Consider the following 14,415-nt stretch of genomic DNA (forward strand, 5'->3'; position numbering starts at 1 on the left):
AAACAAAAGAAGAAGACTTAAACCGGAGTGTCCGTGTGTCGTGTGTGAGCACGTCTACAGTAGGCAAATAACATTTAGATGCATGCAGGGACATTAATGGGGAGGAGTAAGGTGAGCACCTCTCGAACCAACACCAGCACATGTAGCCAGCACCGAGTGACAGTCCGGTTGAATATCCCTTCAGCAGTGCGCCCACACCGGCTGTTCCGTACGCTAATACATTCACTCTTGAAAGTTTTGATATCTCTCTAACCAGTGGTGTAGTGTACGTGATATGCAGGCAGCCCATGTGCATATAAACATGCATGTGCACTGTTTGTGAGCACCAGTATTTAAAAATCAGGAGTCAGCTTAATGAAAAGTCAACATCCTGCAGCAGTCCAGCTCTGTGCCACTGTTTATACTCACTCTTACGTTCTTTCTAAATTATAAATATAAATTAATCCTCAGGTATTCTGCATCACTTATTTGCCAAGAATTATACAATCTACTGGTGCAGCGATTCTCAACCTGTGGTCTGAGGCCCAAAAGTGCCATTTTTAGTGAATGTGTATAAAGCAGGAGTAGGGGGGTGGGAGGGGTGCTCAGAGTATACCCACTGGAATAAACCAGACTACACCACAGTTTCCAACCCATGATAAAATCGAGCTCCAGTGTGGGGGACTGTTTCTGGTTTCACAGTGTCCACCAGTGACACTCCAAATGTTGCATGCTGCACCCCACTATGTGACAAGAAATGAACTTGAATGTGCAACTTGTAGAACCTCTCTAAATTAGAAAATAATATAATTAAACATTGGTATTTCATATAAATGAGTTTTTTTTCCTTCCTTTTGAAAATCTCTCAACAGATCCTGGAAAATGGCATAATGAAAAGGTCTGTGAATCGCCTGATGAATTGCACCTTCTCATTGCGATGTAAAGAAATCATGGAAGAGCAGCCATCTGTAGAAAAGAGCTGGCCAGCGTTCCAACATCTTCTTTACAAACAACAGGTAAATATTTAAGTGACTCAGAAAAATACAAATATGCCTGCCCCATGTAGGTTTTTTAATGTTGGAGTTCTCTTTGCACTTGTCTTTAAAATGTTTGTGTTCTGTTTCATCCTCAAAGATTTTTGCTGAGTTCACCAGAGTAGAAAGATTTCTGTGAATCTTTGGATCGTCGCACACCCCGCTCCCTTGAAATCTTCAGGTCCAAAAAGGGGCTTGTTGGCAAGCAACTCTCAGAGATTCTTGCCCAGGTTGAGCAGAGGGTGAGTATTTTGCAATATCTTTTTTTTTTTTTTTTTTTTTTGATTAGTTGAACACATGCTCACACACACCACCATAGGCCCTCATTTTAACTCACTCACTCATTCAGTCACTCACTCACTTGCTGACTGTCTCACTCACACTGGGCTCTCTACTGTACATCTGTACATTTGTACTTTTTGTATTCCTATGCCCCTTGTATTTTTTGCTGCTCTGTGTATATTATTTATTGCTATTTTGATTTTATTTTCTGTTATACACACACACTAATGTAGGCCCTCTTTTTAATTTCGTAACCCATTAATCTACAGAGACACTCACGCACAGTCAAAGAAACATTCTGCTTTTTTAAAACTTTGTTACCTATTGGCAGATCACTGATGCCATTGCCATGAGGACAGCCGTGTTCCGATGCCTCCCAATTTTCCTCAAGGATGATGGAAGTGACTTCTACGCTGTCTGTTTCGTAAGTATTGTAAAAGTTTATGCTTATACTATATGTGCAATTGGAAGCCAGGATTTCTGTGTAAATTTGTTCTTACTTTTCTGATTGGCCACAGGACTGTGATGCCATGGAAGACTTCACTCAGGTTCCTGGGTATTTGTTTTGACATGCTGTAATTGTTGAATCCTGTAAAACAGTGTTTTTACCATAATATACAATGGCTTTTATTTGCTTTGGTAAAAAAAATAAAGTATCGTTCCTTGTGTACTAACTATCCTTTGTTGGGCTTACTTGATTTATTTAAGGCAATCGGTTTCCTAGATTCTACTAAGTAAATAGTACTGTTCATGTAAGTCAGAATAACTTGGTGTAGCTGAGTTGATTTTACTTGATATTTATAAGTTAAGATAACTTTCTTAATTCAAGTTACAATAATTTAATAGAATTAAGTACATACAACAAGGTTCTGAGTACACAGAACAAGTGAATATAAAGTAAATGTAATCTAAGACTATTAGTTATATTTACTTAATTTTTTTGAGGCAATCGGTTTCCACAATTTTTTTAAGTAATGCCAACTTGTTAGAGTTTAGAGTGCAATGGGGTTGGACAAAAGCCCATAAAATGTTAGAAATCTCTCCATGTAAACAAATTTACTCTTCTGTCTGGAATAATGCTTTAGTGCGCATTGTCTCCTTTTTTGTGGCGTAAATGGCTTGAACCAGAGGTGCATAAAATCGGTCATCTGTATAGAGATAATAACTTTAAGTCATTTAGTCTGTTAAAAGAAACATTTAATTTAGCTGACAAGGGAGACTTTTGGAAGTACTTGCAGGTGAGAAGTAGTGTGGGCTCGGCTTTTAGTTTAAATCGGTTACAGACAGACAATATATTGCAGTAGTGGTTGAATAAGCCAGGTAATTTGCAGTGGGCATCAATGTTTTATAAAAATGTGTTGAGTAATAAAGGCACAATATGTGATGATCTAAGAATTACTTGGTAAAAAGATTTCCATATTGAAATTTCTGAAGAGGTGTGGAGCAACATAATTTCAAATTTTGGCTGGGCAACTAGAGATGTTAGCAAATCTATTCATTATAAAACTATTCATCACTATTATTTTACACCGTCAAAGCTATTTAAAATGGGACTGGTCCAGAGCGATACATGTTGGAAATGTGGAACAGATTCTGGAACATAACTTCACTCTTTTTGGGAATGTCCTATGGTTTTTCCATTTTGGTTAGAGGTTATCAAAAACTTGGAAAAATGGACTGGCTTACCAATCCCAGCAGCTTGCTGGGAGATACGACTATCATGCCACCTGCATTTATGAAGGAAATGTTTGGTTTTGTGGTGGCTTCATTTGTAGTGGTACTCAGATTAATTCTTCGGCTGTGGAAGAGCCCTCATAGACCAAAAACTGAGGACTGGATAAAACTGATGACTGAGACTGCTTCCGATGAGACATTCATTTCTACAGTGCGTAACATCCAGGACAAAGCCAACAAAATATGGACTTCTTTCATGTAATTTCCTTATAAAACAAGACTCTGCTGTAATTAAATTGTCTTGACTGTGACATTTAATATTTTTTTCTTTTTTTTTTCTTTTCTTTTAATTTTTTTTCTTGGGTTTGTTTATTGAAAAATTGAAAACGTTAATAAAAACTTGAATGACAGAAACACACACCAACTAATAGTGGTCCTTACTTCTTCCAAAAGATGTCCTTGATTTTGTCGAAAAGGGCAAATATATTACACTCTTGGCTGGTTATTACATTATCGGCTCAGTTATTACATTTTCAAAGGGTTTTTGTTTTTTTTTTTTTTTGCATCAGGCCCATAATGTAATAATAAGCCAATAACGTAATAAGTTATTGCATTATAGGTCAAAAGTTATTACATTATAGGTTCAGGACTTTTATTATGTTATTGGTCAGTTATTACGTTACGGGCCTATTACATTTTAAAAAGAACAAATTTATTACGTTATGGATCGTGGTCATTATTACGTTATGGGCTTCTACAGACCAGTCCGCCTCAAATAGTCGATTCACGGTAATTTTGTGCTCTTTTTTAACAAAATATTTGCTCACTTGTGGAACAAACTCCAAACTCTGTCCAGCAGGTCGCCTCCACATGTTCCTCTTCTGCTCTGTGTGTTTCGTCCCTCCCCCTGCTGCTGCTGGGAGGCAGACAGACACTCATTCAGTCTGAGAGCTGTTATGAGTCAGAAGTGATTTTATCCCAAACCTGTTAACCTGGCTGCTTTTTGCATCATTTCAGTTTAGTAGTGGTTTCTGCTGTCGCCTTCAAAGTTAGAAGATCACGACTTCCAAATACCCATGTGGAATTTGTATTTATCTTTTACAAAAGTTTTTTATATTTGCAGTACTCTTCTTTTTGTTTATTCTTGTACCAACTTTTTATTTTGAAGTGAATCTTAGGACTGGTGACATGTCCAGGTTATCCTGACGATAAAACACAAACTTTAAACTGTAGTATTTGTTTGCTTCAGATATGTAAGACAATTTGTTCAAATAAAAACAGTGCTCTGAGTTTTGCCACTTGATGGCAGTGTTTACAAAGGTACTCAACTGTCAATATGGACTCACTGCTTTCAGATCTCTGTGAGAAAATCAATGATTTAATTCCAGGATGTTAGAGTATTTCTGTTTGTGGTTTGCATATTCTTCCTTAGGGTAATGTGACTTTCTCATACAGATACAAAAAAATTGGTCTAAATTATCAGCAGGATGAACTGAGTGTGTTTTGTGTGTGTGTGACAGACCAGTGACATATCCAGTTTGTCTTGTCCCCCACCGTACACTGGGATCTGCTCCAACACCTTAAAAGCAGCTACTGGGATGGAGAAGATGAACAATGCTCTGAAAGGTTTCCATCTACACTGTGTGTAGTCTTATCATATTAATATCACCGACACACCCCGGTATTGCTGTTATAACTTCCCTGTGTTCTCACACTGAATGGTGAGTAAGCAGTTGATACTGTTTTGCATAAAAACAGCTTCAGTGGTTAGTCAGAGGAAAAAACATCTCTGATGCGTCGGGCCTTCTGGTGATTGCAGTGATTGAGTCTGACAATCCTGCTTCCATGTAAGTAGTTGTATTCCAGATATCTTCAAGATAAAATGGACAAAAATGGATCCTCATTTTTATGATACACCTCAAAAAGGAAAAAAAAAACATGACAGCAAATTATATTTATTTTTTCCAAACGTCTCTTACGCAGTTCTTCACTTCCATCCTCAGCAACAGTGCAGTCTTTTGGTTTTCTCCCGTGTGTCACATTGTCACTGTCACGGCGCAGGCGTCACTCTGTGTATGTGTGTGTAGGACTTCATGAGCGTGACGCTGCCGTGGTGCGACACTCCCATTGGTAAAACACACTCCTCCGTCAGCACCTGCCGGGCGACGTCCCAGCACATCACCGTGGAGATGACCTGGTTCTTGTTGTCCCTTCCTCCGGTGATGAAAAGTTTGTTGTTGCAGGCAGCGATGGCGCAGCTCGCCCTCTCCCCCAGGCGGGTCACCAGACACCAGGAGTCAGACAGCGGGGAGTAGCAGTACATGGCGTGCATGGCTCCACCTGGAATCAACGGGGAAAATATTTTAACTTTTAATGTAATGCATGTTATTTATCAGCATTTAAGTGAATTATGAAGTATTTATAATGAAAACAGATGAGACAAATTCAGTTTATATTACTGTACTTTTTATAAAATGGGAAACATATTGATGCAATTTTAATATAAATACTACAAATGTAGATTTAAAACATCTGAGTGAATACATTCAATCACATTCAGCCACTGATAACGCACCGACTACATAGATGCAGTCTTTGAATGTAACAGCGTTCGTGCATTTGGTCTCGGTGGGGATGGGCGCCCGCAGCTCCCAGCAGTCTGTTCCTGGTTCCCAGCGTTGGACCTTATCGGTGGCCAGTTTTCCATCGGGCCCACCACCAATCACATAGATCCATCTGTCGAAGCTTGCAGCAGCAAAGGAGCTCACGCCGTCCGCGAGAGGGGTCACCTGCAGTTCAGGGAAACAGAAAAAACTGTGACTGGTGGCATCTGAGACACAACAGCGAAATGATCGTCCATAAAACACCACAGAAACACCTTCAACATGCTCACAGTTATAGATCATTAAAATGCAAAATAGTAAAACATGAATAAATGTTATTTACTTGCGTCCAGCGGTTGTGAAACGGATCGTAGGCCTCCACACTGGCTAGTCTCTGCACTCCATCGAAGCCCCCCAGCACGTACACCTTCCCGCCATGCACTGCCATCTTGTGTCTCCAGCGCCCCGTGGAGAGAAGGTCGATTTGGATCCACTTGTCCAGGGCGCTGTTGTATTTCCACACATCATGCTGGGTCTCTTTACCTCCTATAGAAACACGGGAAAGCTGTCAGATCAGTTTTCTCTCTGAAGGTTTAGTGAAAGTGGTGCTGATGGACGACAAACATTCTGTCTTTAAGAAGTAAAATCCCATGACTGAGTATGGTTTTTACAGTATGCATGTTTCAAAGCGTTTAACAGATGAGCTGTCATTTCCTGGATTGGAAAATTTCTAAAACCACAGACTTCCTGTTATATTCGCCAAATGTGCTTTAAATGCGATAACCAAGGCAAACATCAGATAGCACAGGAAATACAGTTTCCAAAAACAACTGTCACGAAAGGGGCAAACTTTTCCTTTGTATCAAAATAGCAAACTTCTCTCACCAGATATGTATACTTCATTATGAAAGGTGATGCAGGCAAACTCCACCCATTTCTTGTTCTGAGTCTCGTCCTCCGCCTCCGTCATCGGGAGCTTGGCGACCTCCAGCCTGCTGCGTCGGAGAGGGTCCAAACAGGTCACGGTGGAAATGAAGCGCTCGTCTTTAGTGCAGCCTCCGATGATCAGAAACACCTCTGACAAAAAGTGCTGCATGCGCGGCTTGGTTCGTTCCGACACCACCTACACGAAGAACACCAACAGAAGACGCTAAATCAACTTTTATTTTAAGGCAACAGAGCTGGATTTTCTTGTAAAAAAAAAAAAAAACAGGGTTGTGCTTTTATTGCATGATTGATATAAAACATGAACTGTCTTGAACTCTGTACTGACCTCCCTGCCAGACAGGTGATAGACGCGGGCCTCTTGCAGCAGAGGAAACACGTCGCTGCAGTGGCGGATCAGCTCGTCCGACTCCACCTTTTCCACAAAGTACGCCGGCTCCAGCAGCGGCAGCCGCACGTGAGAGAGCAGCCTGGCCAGCGCCGTGCGGCGCTCGTCCCGCCGGGCCCTCACCCAGCACATCAGCGCTTCGAAAACGCTCTCCTCACGCTTCACGTCCAGGTCGTCCCTCTGCAGGACGCTCTCCAGGGACGCCGCCGACAGCTCCAGGAAGTCCTGCTGCCCAACCACCTGGGAGAACTGAGTGGCGATGAAGTCCTGGACTCTGGCCCGCAGGCCCGGCAGGGCGTGGGCGTCGGCCAGGTTGAGGATCCCGATGCAGTTCTCCAGATTCATGGACTTACTGAGGAATTCGGCGCACGCATCCACCACACGCATAAACTGAAGAGAGACAAATAAGAGCATCTGTCAGGAGCTCTTCTAACACCTGATTAGAAATGGACTTTTACTAATATCATGAATTTTACTGCTTCTGCAGTCAGTTATGGTCAAGGTGACTTCATTTATACCCCTGGGTAGATTTGTTGTTGTTGTTTGCAGGAAAGCATGTCTGCATTAAAGCCATGGACAGCTGCTGATACAGCATGGTTAAGATTTGAAGGCTGATTAAAAAAGGGCATTCATACACACAAGACGAATACATACAAGCCAAGGTCACAATAAATAAACAAAAGCTGGGTAGATTTAAAAATTCAACAAAAGTAAGAACTGCACTCTGACTTGTTTAAAAGACAAATGGCAGCAGGAACAAGTCAGTTTCTGTCCAGTGGTCTTTGTTCAACACTGAAATGGAGAATCCTGGATCTCACTGGCCCGAGTCGACATTGAGGACGTGACTGACTAACCGGTGAAACTCAACTGTCTGGAGAGGGACTCCACCCCTCGGTGACGAGACCATTTAATAATGATCAAGAGAGAGGTTTCCAAACATGAAACACTGAAATGCAAGAATTGAATCCATATAAGCACAACAAAAAATGTCATTTGAGTCTTATCAATGTGGAAACACAACAATTTCCACAAAAACAAAAAAAGCCTCTGGTGTCCCGTTTTGCAAACTGCTTTGTAGTTTTCAAGTGGATTTCATAAATAGTCCCGAGGTATCTACCCTTCAGTGCTTCCGTCTTCAATCACAGTGGAAATTTCTTCTAAAAGCAGCGGCCATGTCTTTGAGTTTTGGAAAACTAGGTTAGCTGTCTCTCGCTTCCCACGTTCAGTCACACTCTCTGTGTCTCAACACGTGGTCCTGCAGACCGGGTGAGATGAGGATCTAACACTACAGATGACCTTCTCGACCAGCAGAGCTTCAGAAACCCAAACAGAAGCTTCAGCAGATTTGTAAAGATATGGAACCACAAAAGAAGTTATACAACAAGATTTCCTGTCTTCACAAGTTCACTGTTTTTAGAGTCTGTCTTGCAACATTAGCTGTGGAATAAATTACCAATTAAACAGTGTTTTCTTGCCGTAATCATTTTCTGATTATATTTCCTCCCCATGTCAGTCTGTTCCATAAAGGTGAAAGTGAGCACAGTCCACTTATCTTTCTGTACATAAATCATTTTTCTGAAATAGGATTCAAGTAGTCCTTCATCTATTTTAATCAAAGTAACTCATTTCTCTTCACTTCCTCAAAAGAAAGCAGTATCTACAGAGAGAAGTAATGGCCTTCCTGCTAAATGAAGTCTGCAGCTTTGGTAAATGCACACTTGACTTGTCTAACGGAGACTGATGAAGCTGCACTTCACATAAACGTTTGGATAGCTTTTTTACCCGCAGAGAGTCTGGATGTTTGGCAGTTTGAACTGAAAGATTGATTACAGCGAGAGCGGACCGTCTTCAGCGTGCTCGCTGAGTGTTGCTTGGATGTAGCCTTAACAGGAGTAACCACGTCTCCACGGCCGCTGTCACCATGATCTCACATCACAACCAAGAATATTAATCTAATCATCACTTCGTTCTCAGTAAAAGCAAGCCTGTAAACTAAAAGTCCCTCGCTGCTACATAATAACCACATGAAGCACATTTAAACCACTCATCTTCAAATTTTAACACTCGGGTTGCTTTTGGCAAAAACAGAAACACTGGAACCCAAACACCTGGCCGCTCTGCTGTGTAGCACAGCTGTGTGGTTAATTTAAGCATGTATGGAAAACTGATCCAAAGTGTAAACAACTGGTCAACTTTCACTTCCCTCTGACAGGGGCTCTTTACGTTTCCCCAGTAAGCTGTTGATTCCTCTAAACTGAGGTAAACTCTCTGACTCCAGATGGTGAGAAGTGAGACTTTTCGGTACTTTCTTTAAGTGTTGCTGCTGCTCAAACGCGACCAAAATAAAACACGTCACCATGAAAATGACTTGTATTTTTAATGGAATTAAAACTTAAAGCACATGTTAAAGCTTTTGCCTTGGTCCCAAAAGTTAGGGATGACTGCACACGATCAGCTAATCGGGTATATTTTGATAACACTTCTTTACCTGAAACTGACTGGCGGCCTCCAGTATTTTCTGGACATTGGAGTGTGTGAGCAGGGCTCGGCTGGTGTAAGTATACTCCAGAAGAGAGCGCATTGTGCTGCTGTCCATCTCTTTGATTTCCACACGCTCCTCACGACTCTCCTTCAGGCCACTGAGAAACATTGCTCTACAGAGAAAGAAGGCATTAGTTTATTTCTTTTTCTTAAAAGCTCCTTCACAATGCTGTACACTATTGAACCACTTTTACCTGAAATATTGACTGGCAGCGGCGAGAGTGGCTCTGTGGCATGGGAAGTCATGGTCCTGAACACACAGAACGACATCGGTCAGCTCTCTGTTGACTCGCAGGGTCTCCATCCCCCTCTGCAGCTCCAGCGGGAGACCTCCATCCTCCCAGTGTAGCTCGCTTCTACCCGCTGCGTTCCCTCCGCTCTCATCCAGGCTGCATTCATCTCCAGGAGGTGGCAAGGGAGGACAGTCTGTGGTCCGCTCCAGAGAGTCACTCATCTTTCACACTTCTTCAGAAAGCCCCTTCCTGCTGGGGAACGGCATGAGGCTACCCGAAAATCACCTCCGCCTGGAGAAAAATTCAAAAAATGGACCCTGGTGGCTTACACAGAGAAAAGCTCTGTTGCCCAGAGTTGTGGATTTGTGTTTTTTTTTGTTTGCTCCTCTGCATACTTCCTATTTCTGTTCAGCGAGAAACATGAACATGTAGCAACGCTCATTACGAAACACTTCCTCTTGTTATGCTGAGAACATTTCCCCTGTAACCCGGTTTTCCTCTTTAATCTCAGACACAGCAGACCACCTCCAAACACATCCACCAGACAGAGATAGGACTAATCAACCCTCTTAGCCTGAAGCTTAAACTGCCAGGTTAGAGGCTCCTCTTTGCATATTCTAGTGCGGTGTTTTCCTGCTTAACTGTCATTCATCACTCCATCAGGAGCGGAATAGAAATTAGACCTGAGAGCAGAAGAGGGAAGCCTGATTCCTCTTACAGATCTCGAAGGGGATCTGAAATCATTTTCTGAGGCCATCAGTGTAATGTGGCCATTCCCAACCTTTTCCAAAACTTCAGTGAAACTTTTCCAAAACTTCAGTGAAACAGTGAAACTTTCTTCATAGTTAAATTTTGACAGGTTCAGAACCCTGGGACTTAAAAATATATCCAGCTGCTTGGCTAACATGAAGAGCAAATAAACATTTTGAGAGCAACAGCCGAACTGTGGTTCGTTTACAGTCAGCCATTTAAGGGTTAAATCTGCCCGCCCCGGAATCTGCATGAAAAAATACAGAGAAACAGAAAGCCTCACTGTCAGAATGGTTTATTACTGTTTCCGTCAACATTGTAACTGCAGTGATTAGATAAAACTACTATTACTCGCTGTACATAAATGTTTTCTTTACTTTGTTCAGTGCATCAGAAGAAGTTTTTTTGTCGAGCTCTGCAAAGTTTTTTATTTGGCAATTTATGGGATTTGCGCCACAAATAATGGATCCATTTGTAACGACCACGGAGGTCCCTACATGTTTCACCCAGCAGGGGTGATAATATATGTTCCTGTGCCGACATCTTCATATGCTAAACTTGGGTCACTGTGGGCTACCGTACTGGCCCGAATATAAGACGATGTTTTTTTCCAGAAATTGCATCCTCAAAAGTGGGGTCGTGTTACTTACGGTAGATGGTCAATACCCATTCACGCCGCCAGATGGAGCCAAAGTATCACTGAGCAGAGAGCGAGTGGAGCGATGAAATGAGATCAAATGATCTGATGAAAAATGGCGGATCATCTGGAACAAAGGGGCTCGAACGCTGGACAACTGAGCAAACAACAGAGGCCAAGTTATGATACCAACTTTAAACTGATGGTGATCAACGCAGCAGAGTCATCAAACAACTGCCAAGCCGCCAGGACACATGGTGTAGCAGAGCGCCTTGTTCGATGTTGGAGAGCACAGAAAAAACGCCTACAGAATGCTAACACCATGAGAAAAACTTTCCGTGGTCCCAGGAGCGACGCTTCAGAGAGACTGATAGAAGGGTGAGTGAATACGTCTCTGAAAAACGGAAAGACGGAATGTCCACCACCAGAGCCTGATTCAGCTAAAGGCACTGGAAAGTTATTTACATCATTTATGCAGTTTGAACCCCTCGAGGCTTCTCATTTGTTGCTTATTGTTTCTTACTGTAGTAATATTTTTTCATTTTATATCATGTGAAATGTTATCTCAGTTGTGAGTTTTTGAGTTTATAATAATTTTATAATAAAAAGTTGTTTTATGAGTGAAAATAGGGGTCGTGTTATAATCGGAGTCGTGTTATAATCGGAGTCGTTTTATATTCGGGCCAATACGGTATTTAATCTGGGGCACGGTTTTGTGTTTTGGAAACCGTGTCCATCCTAATGGGCTATATGCACAGCTCCTATACTTCCTGAAGTTCAGACAGCACCTTTATTTCCTGTCTTTCATGATAGGATGAGCTGATTAATCCAGGTGTGTCTGACCTCAGTAAATGGCCAGACACACCTGGATTAATCAGTTCATCCTATCGTGAAAGACAGGAAATAAAGGTGCTGTCTGAAGTTGAGGAAGTAATGGAGCTGTGCATATAGCCCATTATCAGGACATTGATACCGGGGGCGGGGCTTGGTTTATTTAAGGAAGGCAGCGCACCTGCTGCAGGAGGAGAGTGACGTCACACGCCGTCCTGGAGGGAAACTCACCTGCCGGAGGAGCGAGGCCGTGGAGCGTTTACCCGGAGGAACTGCCACAAAAGGATTATAATCTTGTGCTCTTGGGATTTATAATTGCTTGCCACGGAGCCGCCGGGCTGGAGAGGAGGAGCAGCAGGGACGAGAGGACTCTGGATTTGGCCGGGCGTGAGTAATTATCGGCCGCCGGCCTCTCAGTCGGTCCCCGTGCAGGGACGTGCGCCTCAAACTTTGGGGAACATTGGGAAGGGAGAAGACAGGACTTTCTTGGGCCCTTTCTGTTTATATTCGGACTTCCCGCGTTGTGCGGCGTTTTCTGTTTAGTTTATAAGGAGGAGCGCCCGAGCGTCGGGTGGCTTGTGTTCTGTTGGGAGGGGTTTTTTCCAGAATAAATGTGGATTTCTGTTTCCAATCTTAAGTTTGGCATCTCCCAGTTAATCACCCCTGCTGATTGATGTGTCCCGCCCGTGACCTCTTTATGCGTGTGGCAAGATCGCTCTGGAATCGACGGGCGAATTGTTGCACATTATTTCTGCAAAGATCAGTCAATCGCGCTGCGCGTTTTGCCAATACAAATCAGCATGGTTGTAATCATACTCTCGAAGAACCAGTTGTACATTTGCAAGCTGTGCACAGATTTGTTCTAATTAATACACTCGATATGCACAGCAAGTGGCAAATTTACACTTTAAAACCCCGAAGGATTTATTTACACCTGTTCTATGAATTTAAAAAAAAAACTGTTGTTTGTAGTTTTGCTTGTCTCACCTTGGTTTTGTTTCACTTTTCGTTTCACATGCTTGACGGATGTCCAATAAAAGATGATTGTAGAGGGCTCTGTTGTTATTGACGCCAAGGGCTGTCACACAATTTATGTAGATTTCTTAATTGAATTTTATTTTTAACAAATGTAATCAGTTGTATTAAACATTTGTCCTGCAGGCCAAAACTGGCTAAATTAAAAAAGAAAATTTGTCATTGTAAACAGGTATTTTTTTTGCTTTTTTTTTTTTTTTTGCCTCTCTTGGCTGTAAAAGTCAGTTAAAGGAAAAAATGGGAGAAAAAAAACCTCTTTGGTACACTGCAAGAGTGAATTTTTCATCACAACATATTGTTCATCCCCAATCCTGCAGAATTTGAGGATGTGACTGACTTTTAACTTTTACCAATATTAACCTAATGAGAAATGCTGTTCTAAAGAAAACTGCACATCTTTCTGCAGATTTAACAAAAAACAAATTATAATAAATAAATAAATAAAAGGGAGGGTAAACAACAAAATGGAGAACAAAGGATAAAAACAAATTCAATTCAACCATCCCTGCACTAATGTTCCAGCCGGTAAATGTTCTGTTACAGCTCTACTGAATAATATGGATAAAATTGCACTGATTGGTATAACTTCCCCATTCTGATCTGATGCTGGTTTGGCGTTGCGAGGCTAATTCATTCACATATTCTTAATGAAATCCACAATAAAAGCACAATATATGCTGGCAGAAACATTGTGCTGTAAAAGTTTGCGGTTTTTTTACCTGCAAAAAAAATTGCCACATAGAGCTGAAGTTTCTGTCATAGACTATCAAAGAGTATTATAGACAATTTTCCCACTGAGTGGATGTTATTTTTATTCTGATCAAATGTGAAATATTTCCAGTTTTTAAAGGTGGATTATAGAAAGTTCTTGTCATTATCAATGTCTGTGTTAAGATCTGTTGTTTTGTGCTCAAGTGTCAAGTTGGAATTGCTGATGGTGGACGATTCTCTGAAACATGTCCATATCTTTAGTGTCCATCGGTGCAGCCGCTGTACTTGGTATGTCGTGACTGGATCAGCGTGAAGTTCTTGTTTCCAGTTGTTGTTGGATGTTTTCCAGTGGTTGTTGGGTAATACAACGTCATCTGCATATAAAGAGATCTTTTGCTCAACTTGTTCTACCACTATTCCCGTAATAGCCAAGTTTGAGCGTAAAGCTTTAGCCTAGATTTGTACAGCCAGCGTGAATATCACTGGACTTATTGGTGAACACTGTGAACATCCCGGTTTCACTGTTATTGGTTTAGAGGCAGATTTGTTTGTCAAAACTTCAGCTGCTGGGTTCAAGTGTAGTAATTGTATTCATATCCAGAACGCCAGATCGGAACAAGACGTCAAAAAGGTAGGGCTACTCAACCCTGTCAAATGACTTTTCAGCGTCCAGGGAGAGATGTTCAGAACCATCCTCACGGTGTGTGGACCTTGACATCGTAATACTAAACCACTCTGATCCCTGTGGACCACCGAGGGGCAGAGTGTTCTG

The 14,415-nt window shown here is 41.8% G+C and overlaps 1 protein-coding gene across 1 annotated transcript; it reads right to left on the reverse strand.

Annotated features, from left to right (window-relative positions):
• Positions 1-1,274: 1,274 nt before the first annotated feature.
• Positions 1,275-10,121, reverse strand: LOC115403734 (kelch-like protein 6). Its single transcript, XM_030112724.1, has 7 exons — positions 9,641-10,121; positions 9,394-9,559; positions 6,846-7,295; positions 6,458-6,695; positions 5,916-6,118; positions 5,545-5,758; positions 1,275-5,309 (listed from the first exon to the last, which is right to left on the reverse strand). The coding sequence occupies exons 1-7, from the start codon at positions 9,898-9,900 to the stop codon at positions 5,020-5,022; spliced, it is 1,821 nt and encodes a 606-aa protein (XP_029968584.1). The 5' UTR covers positions 9,901-10,121; the 3' UTR covers positions 1,275-5,019.
• Positions 10,122-14,415: the final 4,294 nt, after the last annotated feature.

The sequence above is a fragment of the Salarias fasciatus genome, chromosome 16, assembly GCF_902148845.1.
Source record: "Salarias fasciatus chromosome 16, fSalaFa1.1, whole genome shotgun sequence".
Taxonomy (NCBI): domain Eukaryota; kingdom Metazoa; phylum Chordata; class Actinopteri; order Blenniiformes; family Blenniidae; genus Salarias; species Salarias fasciatus.